Source organism: Xyrauchen texanus, chromosome 10 (genome assembly GCF_025860055.1).
Source record: "Xyrauchen texanus isolate HMW12.3.18 chromosome 10, RBS_HiC_50CHRs, whole genome shotgun sequence".
NCBI lineage: Eukaryota > Metazoa > Chordata > Actinopteri > Cypriniformes > Catostomidae > Xyrauchen > Xyrauchen texanus.
This window is the reverse complement of record NC_068285.1, coordinates 36,653,030-36,677,471: the sequence shown is the minus strand read 5'-3', so window position 1 is coordinate 36,677,471 and position 24,442 is coordinate 36,653,030. Positions and strand designations below refer to the sequence as shown.

General features: G+C 37.8%; 1 protein-coding gene across 1 annotated transcript in view; it reads left to right on the top strand.

Annotated features, from left to right (window-relative positions):
* LOC127651041 (lysophosphatidylcholine acyltransferase 1) overlaps positions 1-24,442 on the top strand; it is a 46,028-nt gene that overhangs the window by 4,707 nt on the left and 16,879 nt on the right. Inside the window, exons 2-5 of the mRNA XM_052136745.1 lie at positions 14,890-15,029; positions 18,530-18,744; positions 19,301-19,413; positions 22,490-22,550. Coding sequence (XP_051992705.1) covers positions 14,890-15,029; positions 18,530-18,744; positions 19,301-19,413; positions 22,490-22,550 — 529 coding nt within the window. The remainder of the gene's footprint in view (positions 1-14,889; positions 15,030-18,529; positions 18,745-19,300; positions 19,414-22,489; positions 22,551-24,442) is intronic.

Here is a 24,442-nt window from a genome sequence, read left to right as displayed (position 1 = left end):
GTTATTTAATGCTTTCACCTCCACATGCGTGCTCATATTAGTCATACAGTATTTGATTTTGGAACTTGAATGTGGATAATCAGGTATGAAGAGATCACACCACGTACATGTTCTGCTTGTTCTTCAAGGAGCTTCACTTGGCTGTGCTTCTCGTAAAATGAATTTGTTCTCTGCATTTGTTGCACTAAAAGAATGATAAAAATATCAGGCCAGGTTCCATGTTGCACCCTGCTCTGTAAATAGACTATATAAATGTAAGTGAATACAATTTCTGTGGCATGCACTATTAACTGCCCTACATTGTTTCACTTTCTGATAATGTGAAGTCAACAGTATATAATAAGTGGTGCTTACTAAAGCTTACGATTTTGGCCTGAGTATACAATTTGCATAATTTCTGATTGGTAAAAAAGTTTGGTGTGAATGACTTTGATGCATAGGAAAGCTATAGGATGCTCCCTATTTAATGAATGACTTAAACTCCAGTGTGCTGTTTGTCTGCACTGGTCTCAGAACAGTTTGAAAATGCTCCTTATTTTCATCCATACTTTGTATACAGCCTCTGAAAGCAACATTTTTCATCTTTTGTATGTTCTCATTGATTGTCAATGCAATAATGCACTTTTTAATATTGGATTTCTAAGGGAAAAATAGCCTTCTAGTCCTCATCTGCAGTCATTGTGTTGAAATATATTGAATAAGTTCAATATCTGATGAAACAAGAAATTCTTCACAAGACTCGGTGCATCAAAAGTTTAACCCTATAATGACAGCCCAAAGTGTCCTTAAATGAGATCAGTCAGTTTAAATGAAATTAGGAATAGTGTATAGCAAAGGCAACACATACTGTACACTTATGAGGATGTGGGTTTCATGAGTTTAAATCTTAAAACACAAAGTCTCATGGACCACTTTTATATGACTTGTGTGTTATATTCCAAGACTTCTGAAGGTATTTAATAACATTTTATGCTGAACCGATCAAAATGTAGGTTGTTATTCATCTCAAATCACTGAACAAACTTGATTGTATCATGGAAGCAATGAACCTTTTAAAGCCCTCACTCCTTTTGACTCATGAATTTATTCTTTTTGCAGGTAGGGCCACATCACTGAAGAATTCTGGTTTTCTACATCATTATGTGATATTTTGCATGGGGTCTGAATCTTGCATGTGTTGTATTTCATGACTTCAAGAAGAAAAAAAGCCAGCGCCACACAAGCCAATTTTCCCCGTGATATTCAGGTGTGAGCTTCATTAAAAATCGCCTGACATTAGGTGAGAGGCGGAGCGTGCATCACCATCTCTCAGCGGGAGGTTGGTTATCACTTGACCGCCAGGACTCCCTGCTGAGTTAATAGCTTTAAAAACTGAAAAAAAAAAAAACTTATCAGGTTTGCTTGAAAAAAATCATTCTGTCACTCTTGCCAAGTGTCCAATGAGCTTAATCTTTTGCTTAAAAATGGACACAATGTCAAGCTGATCTGAACATTTTCATCTGAAATCACATTCAACTGCATAAACACTAATTATAATCCATATTGTAGTGATTTTGTAACCAAGCATTTATTCCTGCCTTTTTATCCTACACTAAAAAGCAGATGCACAACACTGTTTTTATTTAACATAATTAATTTACTTGCTGAAAGCTGCATATGGACATAAGCATTCTACGGCAAGCCTCAAGGGGATGAATACTGTACACAATCACAAACTTTCATATGGTAAAGTTACTCTATGAATTGCTTTCTAAATCAATCTTTTAAAATAGTTTATGCTCACGTGGTGGTACTGTTGTTATTCCGGCAAGCTCCACGTGACAGGGAATCAGAGAGAAAGAGAGAGTGAGTTGTGCTGAGTTGGTATGTTTGTCATCTATTCAGCATTGTAAATCGGCAAGTCTGTCATACCGCTGATTGAATCAAGCGAGATCTCAGCAAAACTGTCTGCATGTGACACCCTCGGCCAAAAATGAGTTGTTTTAAATCTGCTTTTGTGGTGCCAGCTTAACCCACTCAAAGGGAGTAGTGTCATCTACCTGCAAAAGACCGCTTAAGCTCAAAGTATACTTCTGTCAGAAACGAACGCTGGCCGTCCGTGTAATGGAGAGCTCAAGCACTGAACGCGCGCAGCCCAATTTATCTAAACGTGTCTTTTTTTTTTTTTTTTTTTTGAACATATTTTTATTTTATTTTACAATACATGTACAATACAGGATTTTCAGAAAATTTTCACACCCATTAAAAAAAAAAAAAAACACATTCTTAGTATTACTCAAGAGTCATTCCATTCTGTTCTAGAAAATGAAGGAACGAGTCCCAGATCCTGTAAAATATGTGCTTTTTTTTGTTTAAGTCAGTCTTTCCATTGCTATATAAGAAGACAATTCTTTGATCCAGAGTGATAAAGATGGACAACAAGTACTTTTCCAGTGTATGGCAATCAGGCGTTTCGCTTGCAATAAACACAGATTTATAAGCTTCTGTTCATGTATTTTCAAAAATAAGGCAGGTGGAAGTAGACCAAGAATACAAATTTTGGGGCAAACAGGGATTTCTTTAGCAATTATTTTAGATAATACACCGATTACTTCTTTCCAAAATGATTGTAAGTGCTCACATTGCCAGATGCAATGAAATAATGTTCCTTTATGAGTTGTACATTTTCCACAGATATCTGGGATATTTGGATTGAATCTATTCAACTTTTCAGGTGTTATGTATGTTCTCATTTTCCAATTATATTGGATCATTTTAAAACGAGTATTGATCGATAATGTTTGTGCTTGGAGACAGGCTTTTCCCCATTCATTTTCTGTAACATCCATTTGGAGATCATCAATCCAAGCCAGTCTTTTATGATTTGTTGATTCTTTAGAAGCATTAACAAATTGGCTGTATATCATAGAGATTTTACCTTTATCATTGGGATTTTTAACTGCCATTTCTTCTAAACTACTTAAGGGAGGACACTGATATAAATGAGTCTTAGATCGTATGAAATTACGGATCTGGAGAAACTTAAAAAAGTGGGATTGGGGGATTTTGTGTCTTTCCCTTAAGATTTCAAAGGGCATCATTGTATTCTCTGCATACAGGTCTGCTATTTTCTGTAAGCCTTTCTGCCACCACAACTTAAAGCCTGAGTCTGATTTGCCTGGAGCAAACATTGCATTGCCCCAAATAGGGGAGAGTTGAGATAATACAGGTGTCACTCCCATCTCAACTTGTGATTCGTGCCATACTGAAATAGTGGTTTTAGCAAATGGGTTAGTTGTATTTTGTTTGAGTCTCCTTACAGAGTCAGAGTATAAATATGTATCAAGACTCAATTCTTCTGCGCCTTTTTTTTCAATCTGAACCCATGCAGTATGAGATGGACTAGCAAACCAGAAACATGCGGCTCTCAGTTGGGCTGCCTTAAAATACCATAAAAGATTAGGGAGTTGTAACCCCCCTCTTTCGAATGGAAGGTACAAAAGCGATAAGCAAAGCCTGGAGCGTTTCTTGTTCCAAATGAATTTAACAAATTACTTCTTTATATCTGAAAAAAAAGGAAGTAGGAGGAGTTAGGGGGATTGATTGAAACAAATATAGAAATTTAGGGAGTATATTCATTTTAATGATGTTCACCCTTCCGATAGTGGTGAGAGGAAGAGACATCCATCTATTTAAACTTTCATTTACTTGAGATATCAGGGGAGTGTAGTTGGATGCAATCCGATCCTCCACCCGTGGAGTAACCTTTATTCCCAAATATCTAAATCCATCGATAGAGGTTTTATAGGGATGTTGAACTGTTGGATTCAGCCTTTCTTGTTCATTAAGAAAAAGTATAGATGACTTTGATTTGTTAACTTTATATCCCGAAAATATTCCAAAGTCATTAATCAAATTGTTAAGAGCGAAGCCCCTTCAATTTGCGTCTGCAAATAGCGAAATCCGATGTTCTAGGCCTGCAATTTCAATTCCCTTTATACCTGGGCACAATCTAATCGCAATTGCCAGGGGTTCCAGGGCCATTACAAATAATAACGGCGAGAGTGGACAACCTTGACGAGTCCCGCGATATAAATTAAAAGGTTTGGAAGTTAAATTATTTGTAATGACCTCTGCTGTTGGGGTATGATATAAAATCTTTACCCACTGGCAAAAGTTCTGACCGCATCCAAACCGTCTGAGTACATCAAATAAATAAGACCATTCGACTCTGTCAAATGCTTTTTCTGCATCTAACGACAAGATACATGAGTCTGTAGAGCCATTCTTCTCATAAACAATATTAAGTACTCGCCTGATATTGTGGAAGGCCTGTCTATTTCGGACAAAATCATTTGTCAATTCCTATTATGGAAGGCATGTTATTCTCTAACCGAAGGGCTAAAATTTTTGCTATAATTTTGGCATCGGAATTCATTAAAGAAATCGGTCTATATGATTCACATCTGTCTTGGGGCTTGTCAGATTTGGGGATGAGTGTTATTAAAGCTTCTCTAAGAGATGGGGGAAGGCAGCCCTCGAGTAAAGACTCTTTATACATTTCTAATAGCGGAATCACTAATTTATATTAAAGGCTTTGTATATATCTATTGGTATCCCATCAGGGCCAGCAGTTTTACCACTTTTCATCTTCATTATAGCATTTAACACTTCTACACTAGTTACGGGTTCATCCGTTTGTCTTTTGGCTTCGCTGTTCATAGATGGGAACTTTTAGAGAGATTATCTAAAAATATATTTTGCTGCATACTCTGACCTGTAGATTCTGCAGTATATAACGCTTGGAAATATTTGGTGAAAGTTTCATTGATCTCCGTTGGATCTGAAGTCAGAATTCCAGCTGTTGTGTAAATGCTATTTATTGCTTTACTCGATTGGAGTTGTTTTAATCTGCCATGCTAACAGTCTACCTGACTTCTCTCCATATTCATAAAATGTTTGCTTGAGACGGATTATGCTGGCTTCAGCTTTTGCTGCAGATAGTTAATTATACTGCGCTCTTAAAATGAGCAATTCCTGCTTATGAGGATTCGGATTTGACTGATCTGTGTAAATATCTTGTTCCAATTTTTTTATTCTTTCATCTAAATTTTGTAATTCCAATTTCATTTTATTATTTAAGGAACTTGTGTAGCTTATCATTTGACCCCTGAGGTAGGCTTTAAAAGCTTCCCATCTAACAGATGCCGATGTTTCTTTCAAATTAATTGTAAAGAATAAATCTATATGAATTCCAATGAACTCCATAAATTTTGAGTCATGAAGCCATCTAGGGTGTAACCTCCATCTACAAGGTCCCTTAATAGTTTTCGACATGCTATACACAAGTTTAACTGGACCATGATCAGAAATCACAATCGACTCATAGGAACAGTCAAAAATCTGGTGAAATAAATGATTAGAAATCAAAAAGTAGTCTATTCGTGAATATGATTTTAGTGAAGAACTATAACATGAATATTCAGTTTTGTCTGGATATTTTCTCCTCCATGGATCGCATAAATCTAGTTATTTTATGAAATTATGAAGTGTTTTCCTACTTTGCATGTGAGCTGTGTCTTTACTGTTGTACCTATCTAAATTTGGGTTTAATGTTACGTTAAAATCACCTCCTATGATTAAATATCCAGGTTGGGATGCCAAAGTTAAGAACAAGTTTTCAAAAAATTCTGGACTATCAGAATTGGGCCCATACAGGTTCACAAGGGTAATTGTGTTGTCTAAAAGAGTGCCTTGTACAATTAGATATCGACCAAATTTATCTGGAATTACTTTTAAAATTTTAAATGGAATGGCTTTATGAATCAAAATCATTACTCCCTTGAGTTAGATGTATATGAAGCAGAGAATACTTGGCCCGGCCACCTTCTACGTATGTTTAATAGTTCACCGGACAAAAGGTGAGTTTCTTGTAACAGCACGATAGGTGTTTTAAATTGCTTAAGTCTAGTCATAACCTGTTTTAACTTGGAAAGTTTACCTAGTCCCCTAACATTCCAGGAAATAAATGTTATCTGAGATTCACTTGACATGTTTTACAACAGCACATTTCCATAACTCTATGATCATACAGACAATGGATAATAAAAAATAAATAAAAAGAATAAAAATAACAAACCGTTAGGGTGGGAAAAAAAAACTTTGAATGCACTGAGCTACGATTTTGCATACCATGGCTCTTGAACGCACTTGAACAGAACGACCCGGCGTTCACCCCCTTCCCACCAAACTGCAAAGATTCTTCAATAGGCTCGTCTGGTCCTACAACTAGGAACACATCCTTGGCCAGCAAAAAAAACATTAGGCATCAGCCTATCCACAAACAATCATTAAACAATGAATATATGATTATCTCCCCTCAAATATTCGTTGAACTGATTCAGTCTCAGATTGAGTTAGTTTTAAATATGTTGTTTTAACTTTGACCGACTAATACTGTCTGTTTACACATCCGAGCCAAACCGATAGAGAATTACCTTGGTTATGATATCAGCATTGATAAATAAAACTGCTTGACGACAACGTTTCGGTCAAATACTAGGATCTTTTCGTTGCTCTCCTGACGCTTCTCCGAATTCCTGTATGCATTTCTGTACATCTCCTGCCGTCTCGCAAATCTTCCGCTGTCCCTTATACAGCAAACTCAGTTTGGCTGGATAAACAAATCTGTACGAGATATTCAGTGTCTGGAGGCGCTTCTTCACAACATCGAATTCCTTTCGTTGTTTCCTCACCGCTATTGAGAAGTCTGGGAAAAACATCACTTTGTGTTCCTCATACTTCACTGTTCCCATCTCCCTGGCGGCTTGAATCACTCTCTGTCGGTTGCGAAAATTGAGGAATTTCATGATCAGGATTCGCGGGTACTGTTGCGGCTTTGTCGGTGGCTTGCCGATTCTGTGAGCTCTTTCGATGACTACTGGACTCGGAAAGGTAGATGCTCCGAACACATCAAACAGCCACTTTTCCAAAAAGTTTGCTGCATCTTTCCCTTCCACTTTTTCAGGCAGGTTGACTAAACAGAGATTGCAGCGACGGTTGCGATTCTCTAAGTCATCCAAATCAGAGGTGAGCGTTACAATTTGACGTTCCAGAAAGTTAACAGTTTTCTATAACTTTTCCACATTATCCTCAGTTTCGCTAATTCGGTGCTCCGCTTCTGATATTCTGCCCCCAAATTCGGAAATGTCATTTTTTATCTCTTGAATAGCGCTCAGGACGCCTTCGAATTTTGAAGAGAAAAAAGTCTTCATGTCAGCGATAGCCTTCATTATCCTCTTCGTTGATCACGCTAGCAGCTAGCATTTTACACGCTCTGCCCCCTCCCTTCAGCTCCAATTTTTTTTACCGCTTTCACAGAGATGCTCTGACACAGCTCTGGTCTCACTAAGGCTATGTTCAGACTGCAGGCAAATCTGATTTTTTCATAAATCAGAAATTTTCAGGCAGACTGTGCACACTTTAGGATATTTGGTATGCGACATTTAGGAGGGAACTTTAAATTGCCTAAATTAATCTGACCTTGTTGTACATTATTAGGTAATGAACTGTATAATGGAATTAGTCTCGTTCGACAACCATTATAAATTAGATATTTGACAAATAGCTAGATTATTTGTCTTAATAGATTCTCCACCATTGAAATCGTAATACAACATATAGTTGTATCACCTCACAATCTCTACTGTAAGGAATTAACTTTAATAAGTGAATTATGATTGATTCTTTGAACACAGACAAACTTTATTACTATTCTAAACATAAATCTAATCTAACACATATATACACTCACCTAAAGGATTATTAGGAACACCATACTAATACTGTGTTTGACCCCCTTTCGCCTTCAGAACTGCCTTAATTCTACGTGGCATTGATTCAACAAGGTGCTGAAAGCATTCTTTAGAAATGTTGGCCCATATTGATAGGATAGCATCTTGCAGTTGATGGAGACTTGTGGGATGCACATCCAGGGCACGAAGCTCCCGTTCCACCACATCCCAAAGATGCTCTATTGGGTTGAGATCTGGTGACTGTGGGGCCCATTTTAGTACAGTGAACTCCTTGTCATGTTCAAGAAACCAATTTGAAATGATTCGAGCTTTGTGACATGGTGCATTATCCTGCTGGAAGTAGCCATTAGAGGATGGGTACATGGTGGCCATAATGGGATGGACATGGTCAGAAACAATGCTCCGGTAGGCCGTGGCATTTAAACGATGCCCAATTGGCACTAAGGGGCTTAAAGTGTGCCAAGAAAACATTCCCCACACCATTACACCACCACCACCAGCCTGCACAGTGGTAACAAGGCATGATGGACCAATGTTCTCATTCTGTTTACACCAAATTCTGACTCATCAGACCAGGCAACATTTTTCCAGTCTTCAACTGTCCAATTTTGGTGAGCTCTTGCAAATTGTAGCCTCTTGTTCCTATTTGTAGTGGAGATGAGTGGTACCCGGTGGGGTCTTCTGCTGTTGTAGCCCATCCGCCACAAGGATGTGCGTGTTGTGGCTTCACAAATGCTTTGCTGCATACCTCGGTTGTAACGAGTGGTTATTTCAGGCAAAGTTGCTCTTCTATCAGCTTGAATCAGTCGGCCCATTCTCCTCTGACCTCTAGCATCAACAAGGCATTTTCGCCCACAGGACTGCCACATACTGGATGTTTTTCCCTTTTCACACCATTCTTTGTAAACCCTAGAAATGGTTGTGCGTGAAAATCCCAGTAACTGAGCAGATTGTGAAATACTCAGACCGGCCCGTCTGGCACCAACAACCATGCCACGCTCAAAATTGCTTAAATCACCTTTCTTTTCCATTCTGACATTCAGTTTGGAGTTCAGGAGATTGTCTTGACCAGGACAACACCCCTAAATGCATTGAAGCAACTGCCATGTGATTGGTTGATTAGATAATTGCATTAATGAGAAAATGAACAGGTGTTCCTAATAATCCTTTAGGTGAGTGTATGTGAGACAGGTTGGTGATGAGTGACAGAATGCGAAATAAATATTCAGTACTGTGAAAATGAACTTCGAGTCTATTGACAATAACTTAAGAACCTTTTATCCTTCTTTGAGTTTACATCAATTTGCTATCGGATTACCCACATTTTTAATTAATATACCAGCATTTTGAGCACAATATCGGAGATGTACTTGCGTGTCTTTGTGGTGTTTCCTTGCATTCTTTGTGTTGCTTGGTTCTTGGCGCTTGGTCGAAAGTTCGTTCTATCGATGTTTTGGATCTCTATGAATGATGATTTTGTCTGTATGAATTATGGGGTTAGCTTTTGAAGCGAGGCCTTCTCATGGGTGTGCTAACCGTAGAGAGTGATGAGCTTTCTCGTGACGTTGATTCCCGTGCTTCCTTGGGCCTCACATGACATGGACCTGGCAGTCAGCGAAGTAACCAGACGAAACGCGTGCAGGCAGAAGAGCGAAGAGCCGAAGGAGGCAAGAGAAGAGAAGAGAAGAGACGAGAGAGGATGGAGAGGCAAGAGAGAGTGCTTTTCCTGTTTGGAAATATTTTAACTGAAATTGGCCGCATCCCCAAAGGTGTCCTTCGCCAATTAGAAGTGACTTTTCAGAGTCACATGGTCAACTGGGCTGTCTTTTCCGACAGTCGATTTATGGCCCTTTGTTCAGTCTTAAAAATCTCCTGCTCAAAAATAGTGCATATTTAATCATGAGCTTTTATATCTTGAGAATAGTACAGGAGACATAATATTTGTTGTCATCAGCTTTCTCTGCATACACCAGCGAATGCTTGCATATTAAACATGACTTTTTTTTTATGGATGTTATACATGTAGGTAACAAAACATAAAAATACCTGGTTACAAAACAATACTGGTTAATTCATAGGTTATACAACATGGATAAAACATTACACACATTTTAAAGATGTACATCAGTCTATAATCATTAATTTGTCAGTTTTACAAGTTACCACAGTCCAAAGCAATTGTCCGGATGCCTATCAAGACTATGTAGTGTATGAACTGTGGATTTAAATGCATTCTGTACATTTTGGAAGGTTGATTCAGCAAAGTACTGTGCCTTTGTGCGAGAAGTTTCTGGATTAAGAAATGTCTTAGTATTCGAGTCATGCAAAAAGAGAAGTCTGCTTTAACTCTGTGGAAGATCAGGAGGTCAGGATGTGGAGTGGCCTTGCTGAACAATGAGGATGCCTGGGCCATTGATTTGATTGCAAAGGTTGAAAATCCTGGATTCAAATCATATCGTTTCAATTCTGCTGCATGTATAATACTACAACACTTTTAATTGCAAGTGATCAAATCAGATTTGCACATTCAGACATAACCAACCTATCTGCATGGGCTGCTTTAGTAACGACGTAGGCGTACCCATGTGACGATGATCCACATGTTCAAAACAAATGCAGGAAAAATGGAGATCAGCTCGCTCTCCAAATAAACGCCCTGTCCAGTTGCGGTGCAGAACACCTCCGTCGCACAAGAAAAAAACTCTTATTATATTGTGATGTTCCGTGCTGTAGTCACCGATTTTTGACGTCATCATTGTGTGTCACATTATGAGTAATGCAAAAGACCATTTGAAATCCGATTTAATTCGGACTGAGACGCAACTGAAAAAGTCAGATTTCAATCGCATTTGAAACCACCTCCCAATGTAATTTGAATCGGATTCTGAAAAATCTGATTTCATGTTTTTTTACGGTCCAGACTATCAAAACTCATCTGGATATGCAAAAAATCTGATTTTTAGTGGCAATCTGAATTTAGCCTAAAACAACCTTAACCAGTTCTGTTGTAGCTGACAACCAATACATTTAACACAATGGGTTTTACACACAAATGGATCCTGTTTAATGAGTTGTGTGTGAGTGCAAGACATGGAGGACTAACTTAATTGCTCTTTCCACAAACTAATCAGTGTGCAAATGAAATCTACTCTTGGATGCAGAAACGTCACTGTGGTAGGTCTGAGGGCGGGGCCGGGTCGTGATCCTACACATCCGGTCCCGTATTAGGCTAATCAAGCCTCTGAGGTATAAAGGTCGACTGCAGAGGATCGTGCGGGAGAGAGAGATCTCTGCAGTCGACCTTTATACCTCTATATACTCAAACAAATTTTGAGAAATCCATTCTCAATTTGTACAGTCAAATCGAGTCATACCAGATAATTTACTTTAAACTGAAAGTTCTGTCAATATGTACCCACCCTCAGATCCCTTGAAACTTGCATGACTTGTGGAACAAAATTTCAGTTGCTCTTTTCCATACAACGAAAATGTATGGTGATGATCACTGACTATCAAGTTTATTTGCAATTTTGCATAAACATATACACACTCTTTGGTTATGATTTTCTACCCTTGGGCAATAAAATGAAATAAAAATAAAGCCAAATGAAAATGGGTTCTTCATTCCCCTATACTGGTGGTTAAATATATGCAAGTCATGAGTTACAGTCTATTTGTCTTGGAAGCTGGAAGCATATACTCTCAGGCAGATTCAATATTTATGAACTATTCTGGGTCTAAAAGTGTGTGTGTCTGTTTTTCTGTTTAGTCATTTGTTTTTGTGACACTAACCACAAATCTCCATAAGCTGTTTTAGCTAAAAGTAACAAAGTTGAACCTTTTATGTAGTTATATCCAAGCTTCAAGACAATTACACCAGAACATGTTATTCAAAGCTAATCAACACTATGATCAATTATGTATTCTGAGATCTAGATGTTGGTTGAAGCTTTGAACCAATGATCTGTATGAATTGATCATATTTATTTTTGAATGCAGGGCATCCTTAAACAGAGTTTAAAAACTAGGGCCAGTTAAAACACTTAAAGGAAAAGTTCACCCAAAATAAAAATTCTGTCATAATTTACTCAAGCTCATGCCATCCCAGTTGTCAAAACCCTAAAGGAACATTTTTAGAAGAATATTTCCCCCCAATTGCAATTAGATGTTTTGTCTAAATCGTTCGGCCCTTGGATTGACTATTTTTGCAGGGAAAGCAATTATTTAAACCATGCAATGGTGGTTTAACCCTTGTGCATCTCTTGTTATGCTATATTATTACCAAATATTAGATTAGATCTTTTTGTCTGCTTGATCTTTCAATTAGCACAGGTTTTGTATTTCTTCTTGGAGCTTATTGATCATAGGCTTCATTGACCTGAGCTTATTCACCTCCGTTTTTGAGTGAAAAAAGCATTATTTGTGGATAATTTTGGCAGTATTAAATTCTGAAAACATTCTGTACTATTTATCAAGAAGAAAAGTGAGTGTTCAGGAGCATGTTTATGTTTGCAAGCGCGCACGCACACACACACGTGAACGTGAAGGTATTGGACCTGTGTATGTGCACATATAAAACTTTAATACTCTTGAGTATTACATGCTATCTTTTTCACAGAGATCAGCTTTATCCTACCCTGAAATGCATCCAACATCCATTCAACGTTGCAACCCCCCCCCGCACACACACACCAGAAGTGTCTTTACCCTACAGTTACCTCTTCATTAGAATCTTTCTTTGATCAAGCATTGTGTATCAAATGCAGAGCACACATTTGCAAGGCACATGGAAAAAGCTATTGCCAGTCATGTGCATGAGGACACAAAACCACCAGGTGTTCTTTTGATTTTGTTTGTTGTTGATTCAAAATATAACAGAAATATGAACAGTGTTGGTATTTTGTTCCGTGAAATGTTCTTTATATGACAGTGCTAATGTGTAAATAGGCTTAGGCCAGATTTCTTTGTCACAATGGTCAGATTTGACAGGGAACACCACAAGTGTTACTTTGTGCCCCTTTTCAGAAAATAAAAGCATTTACAAATAAAAGTCCTATTTTTTTGTGATCTTCCCCATTCATTTTCAATTGCCGGTCATCTTCATCATTCTATTGGATGCGCATGCATTTTTGATGGATGTTGGATAAAGTTAATCTCTGTGAAAAAGAAAGCATGTAGTACTCAGAAGAATGTGTGCTTGTACATGAGAATGTGTGTGCATGCTTGTGCATGCGTGTGCATGCGTGTGCGTGCGTGCGTGCGTGCGTGTGTGTGTGTGTGTGTGTGTGTGTGTGTGTGTGTGTGTGTGTGTGTGTGCGTGCACAGGTCCGAGGTCTTTATGTTTGCATTCACATATGTGAACACCAACATGTAAGAAAGAATGTAATACTCAGAGTTTGTGCATGCACGTGAGCATTTGTGTGTGCGTGCACATGTGTGTTTGTGTGATGGTGTTTGTGTGTGTGTGTGTGTGTGTGTGTGTATGTGTGTTTGTGTGTGTGTGTGTGTGTGTGTGTGTGTGTGTGTGTGTGTGAGATGGTGTTTGTGTGTGTGTGTGGTAATGTTGGATGGATGAATGGGTGTTGTAACACAGATTTATTTTTGGAAAGTTATGATACCCTGTGTAAGCAAAGTCAGGAAGTTTTAGTCCAATAGGATAACATTTAACTAGCATTTTCTGGCAAAAGAAAGTCCTATTTGGGTCAAAATGACCGGAACAAAACATGAGGGTTAATGTTTAATTTTGAGGTAACCAGATATTTTTTCCCTGCCTGCTTTTAGTATCTCAGCTGATGTTGCTTTCCTTTTTTGTATCTCTTCTCCTTTTCCTGTTTCCTCTTCTCTCCCTTCTATGTGATCTTGTTTCTCTTGAGGTAACACTCCTATATGAGTGAAACATGTGATGTCATTGTGCTTACTTGCATCAGGAAAAGCTCACCATATGTATCCAATTTTGCTAGAGTATAATTAGATTTTTCTGTTGTATTTTGAAAGATTTTGACCAGTCATATATCACTTAATACCCAGATGTGAGGTCATTATTCAGATATATTTGACCTTTAAATTCCGTGGTTGACTAATTAGAATCGAGTGTTCCAGAGATCTGTGTAATTAATGGTAATAAGCTTGTTCTATTGAGACATGCACTTTCTTTTCTCTTCTGTTTGCTCTTGCCACAAAATATACTGTATTTTCAGTCAATTAATAAAACATGCATTCTCATCCATATACTTAACAATATCTGAAATGAGGGAAAAGGATAAACTGGAAAATATAGACCAGTAGCCTTTAAAAAAAAATTACAAATATGCATCTGCATATTGAATTTCTTAATTAAAAAATAAAATAAAAACTCTGTCTCTCCTTTTTCATACTAGCTCCCAAAATTGCTTTCTTACTATGCATGTGCACAGATATAAAATAACATGACCAAATTCATGTTTTACTGTGCAATGTGGTCATCCATTAATTTCATTTAGTCACTTACCCACTTATTTACACTTGAATCCCTAAAACTAGTACACAAAGTTGGTACACACCGGCGTACATTCTCTTTAGGACAAGTTGACACACATACATTTTTAGATGGCGAATAAATAAGAATGTCATGCAGTTTTTGTCTTTTTATAAAAGCATGATTTGTTCATCAATTTTCACATATGATACAATTTTACATATAGGGCATTTATTGATTGAACGTGTTTTAGAAAAGAGGCCCCAGGGTTCCTCATATGCTTAATGGCAAGCTTTTGAAGTATGTTTAGATAATTATCTACAGAGATTTTAATCTCTCAAGTCATAAATCTAAAATCTTAAACTTTGTGAAAGGTTTCAAATACTAGGCCTTGTAATGTAGACAGTTCATCAATGGTCCCTCTCTGAAATCGAGATATAATACTTCGAGGTTTAGAGGAGGTGAACATGAGTTTGGATGAATTCTCTTTCAGAACATTGCACAGCATAACTCTTCACATACCTAACATGCTTCCAGCCCGATGGCACTCTTTGAAAGCTTTCCAGTCAATTGCTGGATTAGTGTGAAAAATAGTTTGGATTTTAAACTCCCTAACTCTGTGTCTCTCTCTCTCTTTCTCAGATAGCCGTAATGACTGTGACACTCTTCCCTGTGCGTTTGCTGTTTGCTGCATTCATGATGTTGTTAGCCTGGCCCTTTGCGTTTGTGGCTACTGTTGGTCTCTCTGAGGATGCGGTAGAGCCTCTCTCCTGGTGGAGATGGTGAGTACAACAGTTCAGAAATTTTAGTCAGATTTGAGGATTAGGGAATATTACACTCCCTTTATGGTCAGTTCAACTCCCACCCTCTGCATTAACAGTCTCCTGTTAAGTGTTTACAGTTAAGACAGATAGTGGTTTGCAGTGAAAGAGCAACCAGAAGTAATTTATTTTTGATGAGAATTGACAATTTGAGTGTTGGCAATGCAATAAATATGTGCAGATCTTTATGTAAATAAGCAGTGGTGCAATCTGCCTACCTACACAGCATTTTAGGCATCAAAGACATGCTTCCAGTTTATTGGCTATGGCAGCAACTAAATGTTGCCTTATAAGATGCCTCGTTTTAGGACGAAATCATCAGCAGCATCACATATAGTCATGGAAAAGGCAATTGTGGAATGCATTAAAACAAGCTTATTGAAAATGGCAGACAGATTTGAGGGAAAATTGAATTTTCAATGTAACAATTTTTCAGTGCTGAAACATTGCTATACAGTGCATCCGGAAAGTATTCATAGCGTTTCACTTTTTCCACATTTTGTTATGTTACAGCCTTATTCCAAAATTGATTAAATTGAGGAATATAATGAATTTTACAACCAATACCCCATAATGACAACGTGAAAGAAGTTTGTTTGAAATCTTTGCAAATGTATTAAAAATAAAAAATGAAAAAAAAAACAATCACATGCACATAAGCATTCATAGCCTTTGCCATGACACTCAAAATTGAGCTCCGGTGCATCCTGTTTCCACTGATCATCCTTGAGATGTTTCTACAACTTGATTGGAATCCACCTGTGGTAAATTCAGTTGATTGGACATGATTTGGAAAGGCACACACCCAGCAGTTAACCGTGCATGTCAGAGCACAAACCAAGCCATGAAGTCAAAGGAATTGTCTGTAGGCCTCCGAGACAGGATTGTATCGGGGGCACAGATCTTTGGAAGGGTACAGAAACATTTCTGCAGCATTGAAGGTCCCAATGAGCACAGTGGCCTGGCCACCCGGCCAAACTGAGCGATCGAGGTAGAAGGGCCTTAGTCAGGGAGGTGACCAAGAACCCGATGGTCACTCTGACAGATCTCCAGTGTTTCTCTGTGGAGAGAGGAAAACCTTCCATCTCTGCAGCACTCCACCAATCAGGCCTGTATGGTAGAGTGTCCAGACAGAAGGCGCTCCTCAGTAAAAGGCACATGACAGCCCACCTGGAGTTTGCCAAAAGGCACCTGAAGGACTCTCAGACAATGGGAAACATAATTCTCTGGTCTGATGAAACAAATATTGATCTCTTTGGCCTGAATGGCAAGGGTCATGTCTGGAGTAAACCAGGCACCGCTCATCACCTGGCCAATACCATCCCTACAGTGAAACATGGTGGTGGCAGCATCATGTGGTGGGGATGTTTTTCAGTGGCAGGAACTGGGAGACTAGTCAGGATCAAGGGAAAGATGAATGCAGCAATGTACAGAGACATCCTTGATGAAAACCTGCTCCAGAGCGCTCTGGAGTTTGTACTGGTGTGAAGATTCATCTTCCAACAGGACAATGACCCTAAGCACACAGCCAAGATAACAAACGAGTGGCTACTGGACAACTCTGTAAATGTCCTTGTGTGGCTCAGCCCGAGCCCAAACTTAAAGCCGATTGAACATCTCTGGAGAGATCTGAAAATGGCTGTGCACCGACGCTCCCCATCCAACCTGATGTAGCTTGAGAGGTCCTGAAAAGAATGGGAGAATCTGCCCAAAAATGGGTGTGCCAAGCTTGTAGCATCATACTCAGACCTCAGACTCTTAAAAGACTTGAGGATGTAATTGGTGCCAAAGGTGCTTCAACAAAGTATTGAGCAAAGGCTGTGAATGCTTATGTAAATGTGATTTTGTTTATTTTTTTTATTTTATTAATTTTTTTAATACATTTTCAAAGATTTCAAACAAACTTCTTTCATGTTGTCATTATGGGGTATTGTTTGTAGAATTTTGAGGAAAATAATTAATTTAATCCATTTTGGAAATTGCTGTGATGTCACACAGAAGGCAACCGTACCTCCGGGCTCTTTGGTGCAGCAGTTTTCAATGGTGGAGATGAGCAGTGCTGGGTTTGAATTGATTTAAACTTTTAAGCATTATATAATCGAATAATCTTCTTTTATGTTATACTATTATAAAGAAAAATCTATGGTTTATAGTACAGAAATGTGTGATTTTATTTTTGAAAAACAGTTTTATCTTTTTTCAACTAGCATGTGAAAGGTTGATTAATCCATGTCCTCTGTTTAACGTGCTTTGTGCAATGTCCTTCATGAATAGTTCAAATCTACCAGCAAGAGCTAAGGGGCAAACGTGTCTTATTAGAGCAGGCTCAATTACAATGATGTGATGCGTGTAATATCATCATTTACAGTATGTCAAATGCTGAGTATGTCCTGATGAGATTATGTGAGCCGAGCGGAGTGAGGAGTGAGTGTTTTTGAAAGTCGGAGCGTCATTGTTTTCTTTTGCTCCAAGAGCGCTCCGCTAATGCTCCATCTTGAGCACAACTTTTAGCGGCCCATAATGCAGCAGTAATGAAGTGCTAAACACAATTGGCATGAAAGAAAGAAATAAGAAATAAAATTAATATTATCAGAAAGAATTAAAAAAATACAAATGTACAGTACTGTGCAAAAGTCTCTTTCCATTTCCCGACACTCACACGACATAGCCAGACTTTCATCAGAGCTTACAGACATGATGTAAACATGCAAGAACAAATTACATATGCCTGCGATTTCGTGGAAAATTAGAATGACATCTCTAAATAAAAATAATTATTGTAGGCTTCCCATTAAAAAGCTCATCGGAACAAACAATCGTACCGGGGGGGGACTGTCTTGGTGTGAACATGCATTTAACCCGTAAATTTAAAAGTAAATAATTAAAAAACTGGATAATTTTGATATTTCATTCTGTGTAACTGAGTTCATAACAGCACATTGAATAATTTTAATTAAAATATTTTTTTTGTGCATGTTATTTTTGCCAAGAAATGTCAGACTTAATGTCAATCCTTAAAGACCTAAAGAATGACTTGGTGAACAGTTTTCATATGTGTTCACATATTTCCATTGAAAGTTGGGATGGCACAAATTTTTGTTATTGCTAGTCAGAGGCATGGTATTAGGGGGAGAGAAATGTTCATACTAGAGAGCATTAGATTGGACGGAAATTTGGAGTCATCAACAGTTTGGTCTGTTTTCCCAGAAGATAAAGACTGCCTTTTATAGCCATATTTCAGCTAAACATATTGTCTAAGGAGTAGCTAGCATATGACCTCAAAGCTAACAAACATGGACTAAAAGCTACAAAACTCCCTTTAAGTGCTGTATTTTGTGGACTACTGTCAGTTGAACATGGAAATGAAGGCAATTGAATCATCACATCATGTCAGGAAATGAGTGATATTCTTCAGTATTATTAACTCATCTCTCTGGCTCCCTCTTTATGTCTCTCTTCAGGCTGGTGGATTTGGCCCTAAAGGCCATCATGAGAGCAATGTGGTTTTCCGGAGGCTTCCATTGGATCCGCGTGAAGGGACGGCCAGCTCTGCCTAGTGAAGCACCCATTCTCACAATGGCCCCCCACTCATCCTACTTTGATGCCATACCTGTCACCATGACGATGGCCTCTATAGTGATGAAGGCAGAGAGTAAAGACATTCCAGTTTGGGGAAGTGAGTTTTATTATTATATAAATATGCATCTGTATTTATTTATTCTCTTTGGTTTTTCCATTTCAACTTTCAGCTGATGGAGGTGGTGGTCAAAAAAGTGGTTGATGTTGAGAGGTGTATATGCTGTTCATCAAATGTATCCACATTCAGATGTTGCTGTTTTCATAACTTTAGTTTTTGAATGGCTGGTGTTCAGTGTCATGTGGTTTTGGGGTAATTTGCTAATCAGGGTTCACTTCTCTGGCTGTGACTGTCATCACTCATCTCATTTGCTTTCAACTGATGTGTATTTGTGTATATGAATGTCTGTGTGCAGTGAATGTGCACATAGCCTGTTTATTGCTGGTGTGTGGTTTAGAATGACATAGATTTCCAATGGCTTGCTACATTGTGATTCTCTCATGCTGGACTGGCCTCTGTGACGTTTTTAAGATGGCTTTAAAAAAAATCACTTCTTCTGGTCAATGTACTTGCAGGACTGCCCATAGTTTATAGGAATATTTTCACCCAAAAATTTTAACTCTGTCATAATTGAAACTCTCAATTTCACTTTCAGCTCTTATTAAGTTCATTCGGCCTGTGTTTGTGTCCCGTTCGGATCAGGACTCTCGGAGGAAGACCGTTGAGGAGATCAGGCGCAGAGCGTGTTCTACTGGCGAGTGGCCTCAGGTACCACACAAACACTCACCTACTTCCTTTGGGAAAGAAACACTACTGTCTTGTGTTCTACACCATGTGTGTCTGTAAAGGCCTGTTCACACTGGCCCAACAAATGCCAACAAGCATTTGTCGGATCAGTGTGGTCACCCTGTTGGTGTTCGTAGGCAACTGTTTTCACAGATTCAACATGTTTAATCAGCGTTTGTCAGGTCTTGGACTGTTTGAGCAGTGTGTATGATTTTTCCAACAAACTCTGACGTAATCTGACTTCATTGCAAACCGTTGCCATGACAATGACGTAAGCGTCCCTGTCAACTCACAGAAAATGAATGTGCACGACCGCATCTGCATTGATAAGAGCAGGAGAAACAGTCAATCACAAATCATCAATAAAAATTTGCAAAATTGTTAAAGAATTCTGGTCCTGTCTAAAGAAAACATAATTTTATGTCAGTGTTGGGTTTAGCAGTATGTGTGGGTGATATACGTAAGGGATTTTCTACAAATATGCAAGACACGGATGGAGATTAATTTGTGCTGAAGTGCTTATTCACTTGCATGAAAAACACAGATCCTTTAGTTCTCAAAATATTATTGCAGTTTCTGCAGAACTGCAATATTATTAACTTATATCTGCAATAATATAAAATATTAACTTTACCCAAATGTTGTGTACAAACATCATGTGTAAAATGTTTGGTTTTTTTGGCACTAGTTTGCCGTCCACTGACGGTACTCTCAGAATTAATAAGTTCCCAGCAAGCACAAAATGTTTTTAAAATGTAGTTATTAACATTAACATTATATTTATATATTAAATCTTTGGCTTCATTCGCAACTCCCTTGTCAGTCATCTTCATAGGCGAACAATGACATGCAAAAGACGTACGTTTGTTGGTATTTGTTGGACCAATGTGAGCACGGCAGGTTTGTTTCTCAACATTCTAGATACAACAGTGTTGGTGTCTGTTGGCATTTGTTTGGGCAGTGTGAACTGGCCTTAAAGTTTAACATCTGCATACAAATATTTGAAATTGAGTAGAAGAGATTAATCTGATTATTGTTTATTAAATCATGCAATCAAACAATGTATCATAAATATAGTGACCCCAAACAGTATTTGGACATTTAAGCCACACTTAAAAATGTATTCATATCATTGCATTATATATAGCAGAGTACTCAGCCAAGTGGCATTTAAATGAAAGATATCAAAATACAGCGTTTCAAGAAAAACATTCACAAAATAAATAAGTGTAACGCAGTTCGATGGAAAGGAGGTAAATGAATAACTTAAACAAAAGATAAACACACACACACACACACACACACGACGGACATGTCCGTAAACGATCTCTCTCTCGTCGCACCACCGTCTGCCATCGGCCTTTATCCCTCTCGGAGGCTTAATTAGCCTGATAAGGGGCCGGGTGTGCATAATCATACTGTTCAAAATCAAAATAAACTATTTGGGCACTTTCTGGTTGTCAACCGTTATTGGAATAAGTTTATTGTGATTTAACTTCACCTGTGGTTACTCTGCGACGACACGTGTGAAATTGAGGGGAAATGACTTCATGCATCCACTAAAATTCTGTTGAAGTAATTGCAAAAATGGCTCAGATAAAAGTGAAGTTAGTTCTGAGAAAAGGTGAACCATCATTTGTTTGCAGATCCCACATTTTATATTATGTTATGCAATGCAATGCAATTAAATGTACTATTGTTGGTCTATGTTCTCCTGTGTCGGACAGGCGCTTTTGGTATGTTTCAATTTGATTGTTGCTTTTCACTAGTTTTCAGCATCTCTAGTCTTAAAGGTACTCCAAGTAACTTTTAACTCATGTCATCTTGGACTTACACTGACACCTAGTGGTGTGGATGCTGCATCATTCGAAATCAATAATCTTTAGTTACAGATGTCAATGTAGAAATTCACTATTCATAATCAGCCATGATTAATTGAATCAGAGTCAAAGTGTCCAATAACAATACTGTTACTGAGATTAATCAAATAGTATTCAGCTGGTCATGTTATTCTAAAAAGGCAGAACCCATGAGGGCGCCCCTGCCCCATGGAGATTAAAACCACTTTTATAAGGTTACTGATTTTACTAAAGTCCTCATCTCATGAGTGTAGTCATGATTTTTTACGTGTTTCAAAATTACAATTCATTTATTTAGCGAAACAACAATTAATTGTATAAAATTAATTGTAATTCAATTGTATAAATTGTAACATAGTTGGGAAACAATTACTGAGTTTACCTTTAACCGATTGTGTTTTAGAACACTGTTAAATGTAGTTTTAAGAGTTGAAAAACGTGCCTTCAGACCCCTTCATTTGATTGTGCTCAGACCAGCTTTCATTGAGTGCAATAAAGGGTCTGTTGAAGGTTGAGATGCCTGTTGCTCTTGTTTGTTTGACGAGCTGTGTTGCCTGTATAGTTGGATTCGTGCTGACTGCCCCCTACTGTCATATCAAGGTGATACATCAAGCTTATAATAGCGTTATTTTTTTTAATGCATTATGTTTTGTGTAATTAGCACAAACATTTTGTGTGATTTTTAAATCGACAGCCCCAATGTTGTCCAAATACATTTGGGGACACTGTATTCATATCAGGATTTGTGAGTGAGCGTCCCAAAGAGCAGTACTAAGTAGTGACGTCAAATACAGTATACCAGTACTTTGGTGCGAAGTAGACACCAAAATGAAAATGCCTTTATTTTTATCTTTATCTTCTAAAATTCTTTCTTGATTTTATGTAGTACCAAATGCAAAACAAGTTTGGTACCCACAAGCCATCTGACAAACGCTTGCATGTGTATTTTACGCTTAAAAACTTGAAGGCAATGTTTGCTTAATTAAGAAATAAATGAAGGCAAACATGTCCTTGTTTTAATTTGACTTCATATTTGGTAATATTAATAAATGGAGTGTGTTTAAGATCATACCACAGCAAAAAAATGTAACATGATGAATCATGAAAGTTCACTAGTATTAGCACCAACTACTGAATCCTTGGTATTGTGGCAGCCTGATTAGTAAGCCATTTCCTCTCTGACTGTGGCTTGTTTTCAGATCATGATATTTCCAGAGGGCACATGCACCAATAGATCCTGTCTCATTGCCTTCAAGCCTGGTATGTATGTCCTCTCTCTGTCTGTCCCCACCTCTGATATCTGCTAACTAAACACACACCTCATGCTCAGGGGAAGTGTTTGTGTGAGGTTTTGTGTGTGACAGATATTAAGATATTCGTGAGCAACCATTTACCAATACCCTAGAAACCACTCAGAACACCTTAGCAAAAGCATAGTAATGCCCTGGCATCCACCAATAACATTTGTGCTGCCGAGTTTGCCTGGGCAAAAATCATTCTCATTTTCTTCCAAAAATTTAGAAATCTAGTTTAAAGTTGTCGTGTATATATTTTTTTTCTTCTGTTAAATGTATTTCTTGTATCCCAGCTTAATAAGCAGAGTCCACTATAAGTAAGCCATCTGTAGGTTGATTTCACATAAAAGTGTAACTCAACCAATGGTGTAAGTTTATACAACCTGTGGTAGACGGGAAGGTTTCTGGAGCCTGTTTAAAAAAAAGTTGAAGCATATAGTTTAGAAGCATAAGCATAACGTTTATGTAAAAGGTGAGGAAGTACAGTCAATGCAGAGTTGGTAAGTGTCTGATAGCAGCTGGTAATAAGAAGCTGTTTGCAAGCTGAAGGGCATCTCTTTTCCCTCCACACCCTCCCAGAGGGGATGAGGTCTGAATGGCACAGATTGAGACCCAAGAGGGAGAATATATAGGGGCATTCAGGCAACTTCAGGCAATTGATTTTCATTTGGATTTCTATTAAAATGAACAAGATTTCAATCAAAGTGTAGAAACATCTCAAAGATGATCCAGAGAAATGGGAAGCACCTGATCTAAATTTCAAGTGTCATAGCAAAGGGTCTAAATATTTATGTCAATGAGATTTCAGTTTTTTCTTTGTAATAAATTTGGAAAGTTATGAAAAATCTGTTTTTTGCTTTGTCATTATGGGGTACGGAGTGTATATTTATGTGGAAAAAAATAATACTTTAAAGCATTTTAGCATAACATTAACAAAGTAAAAAAAAAAAAGACGAATGGGTCTGAATGTTTTCTGAATGCACCATATGTTATTTTTTTCAGCGAAATACAATAGTGTTGTAGAGGCTTTTGGACTGTTAGGTTCTGATTAACTAATGGATGAGTAAACCCCCCTGGGTGCCTGTCAGAGCACAAATTATGAGACAGATGTTCAACTTAATCACTGTGTATTGATGATACATGGTGGACCACATATGTAAATTCAGTGATGTACATAAAGATATCGTTTTGTCATCTGAAAACAAGAAATACAATAAAGGCAATGAATAAACTGAATATATACACAAGAACAGGCATTCATTGTTACATAATGAAACCAAAATATTCAGTGACATATCTGTACCAAATATGCAGTTCAATAAACAGAAACAAGGTATTTTACAGGATAACAGAAGCAGTTAGTGGCTGTTAATAACATACAATTCCCATGTATGAATAACATCGTTGCTAACATGAAAAGCATAAAAAAAAAAACGTGGAGCTTATCACTCGTTTGGGGAGATAACAGTTTAACAGGTTAACATTGTATCATCAAGACAGCATTAATAACCAGTAACACTGATTAGCATATTAATAAAAAATTAATCATCACAGTTGAAACAATATTAGTGATGATGCTAACAGATATTAGATTAGTGCATGTACATATGACGCGGAATCGTATAACACTGTTCAGCTCACTGTTAACACAACTATAATCAAATAGACTTACCTTGAGGTCAACGACTAATATCTGGATGTTACATTAAACAGGAATAAACATATTTTAAGATAACAGCACACACAGATCACACAGACACAGCCAATAGCAGCAGCTCAACTAACTATAATGCTCACTGCAGGACTGTTACCATGGCTACGGTTTCAGAATAAAAGTCCATATGAAAGGAGCCTTTA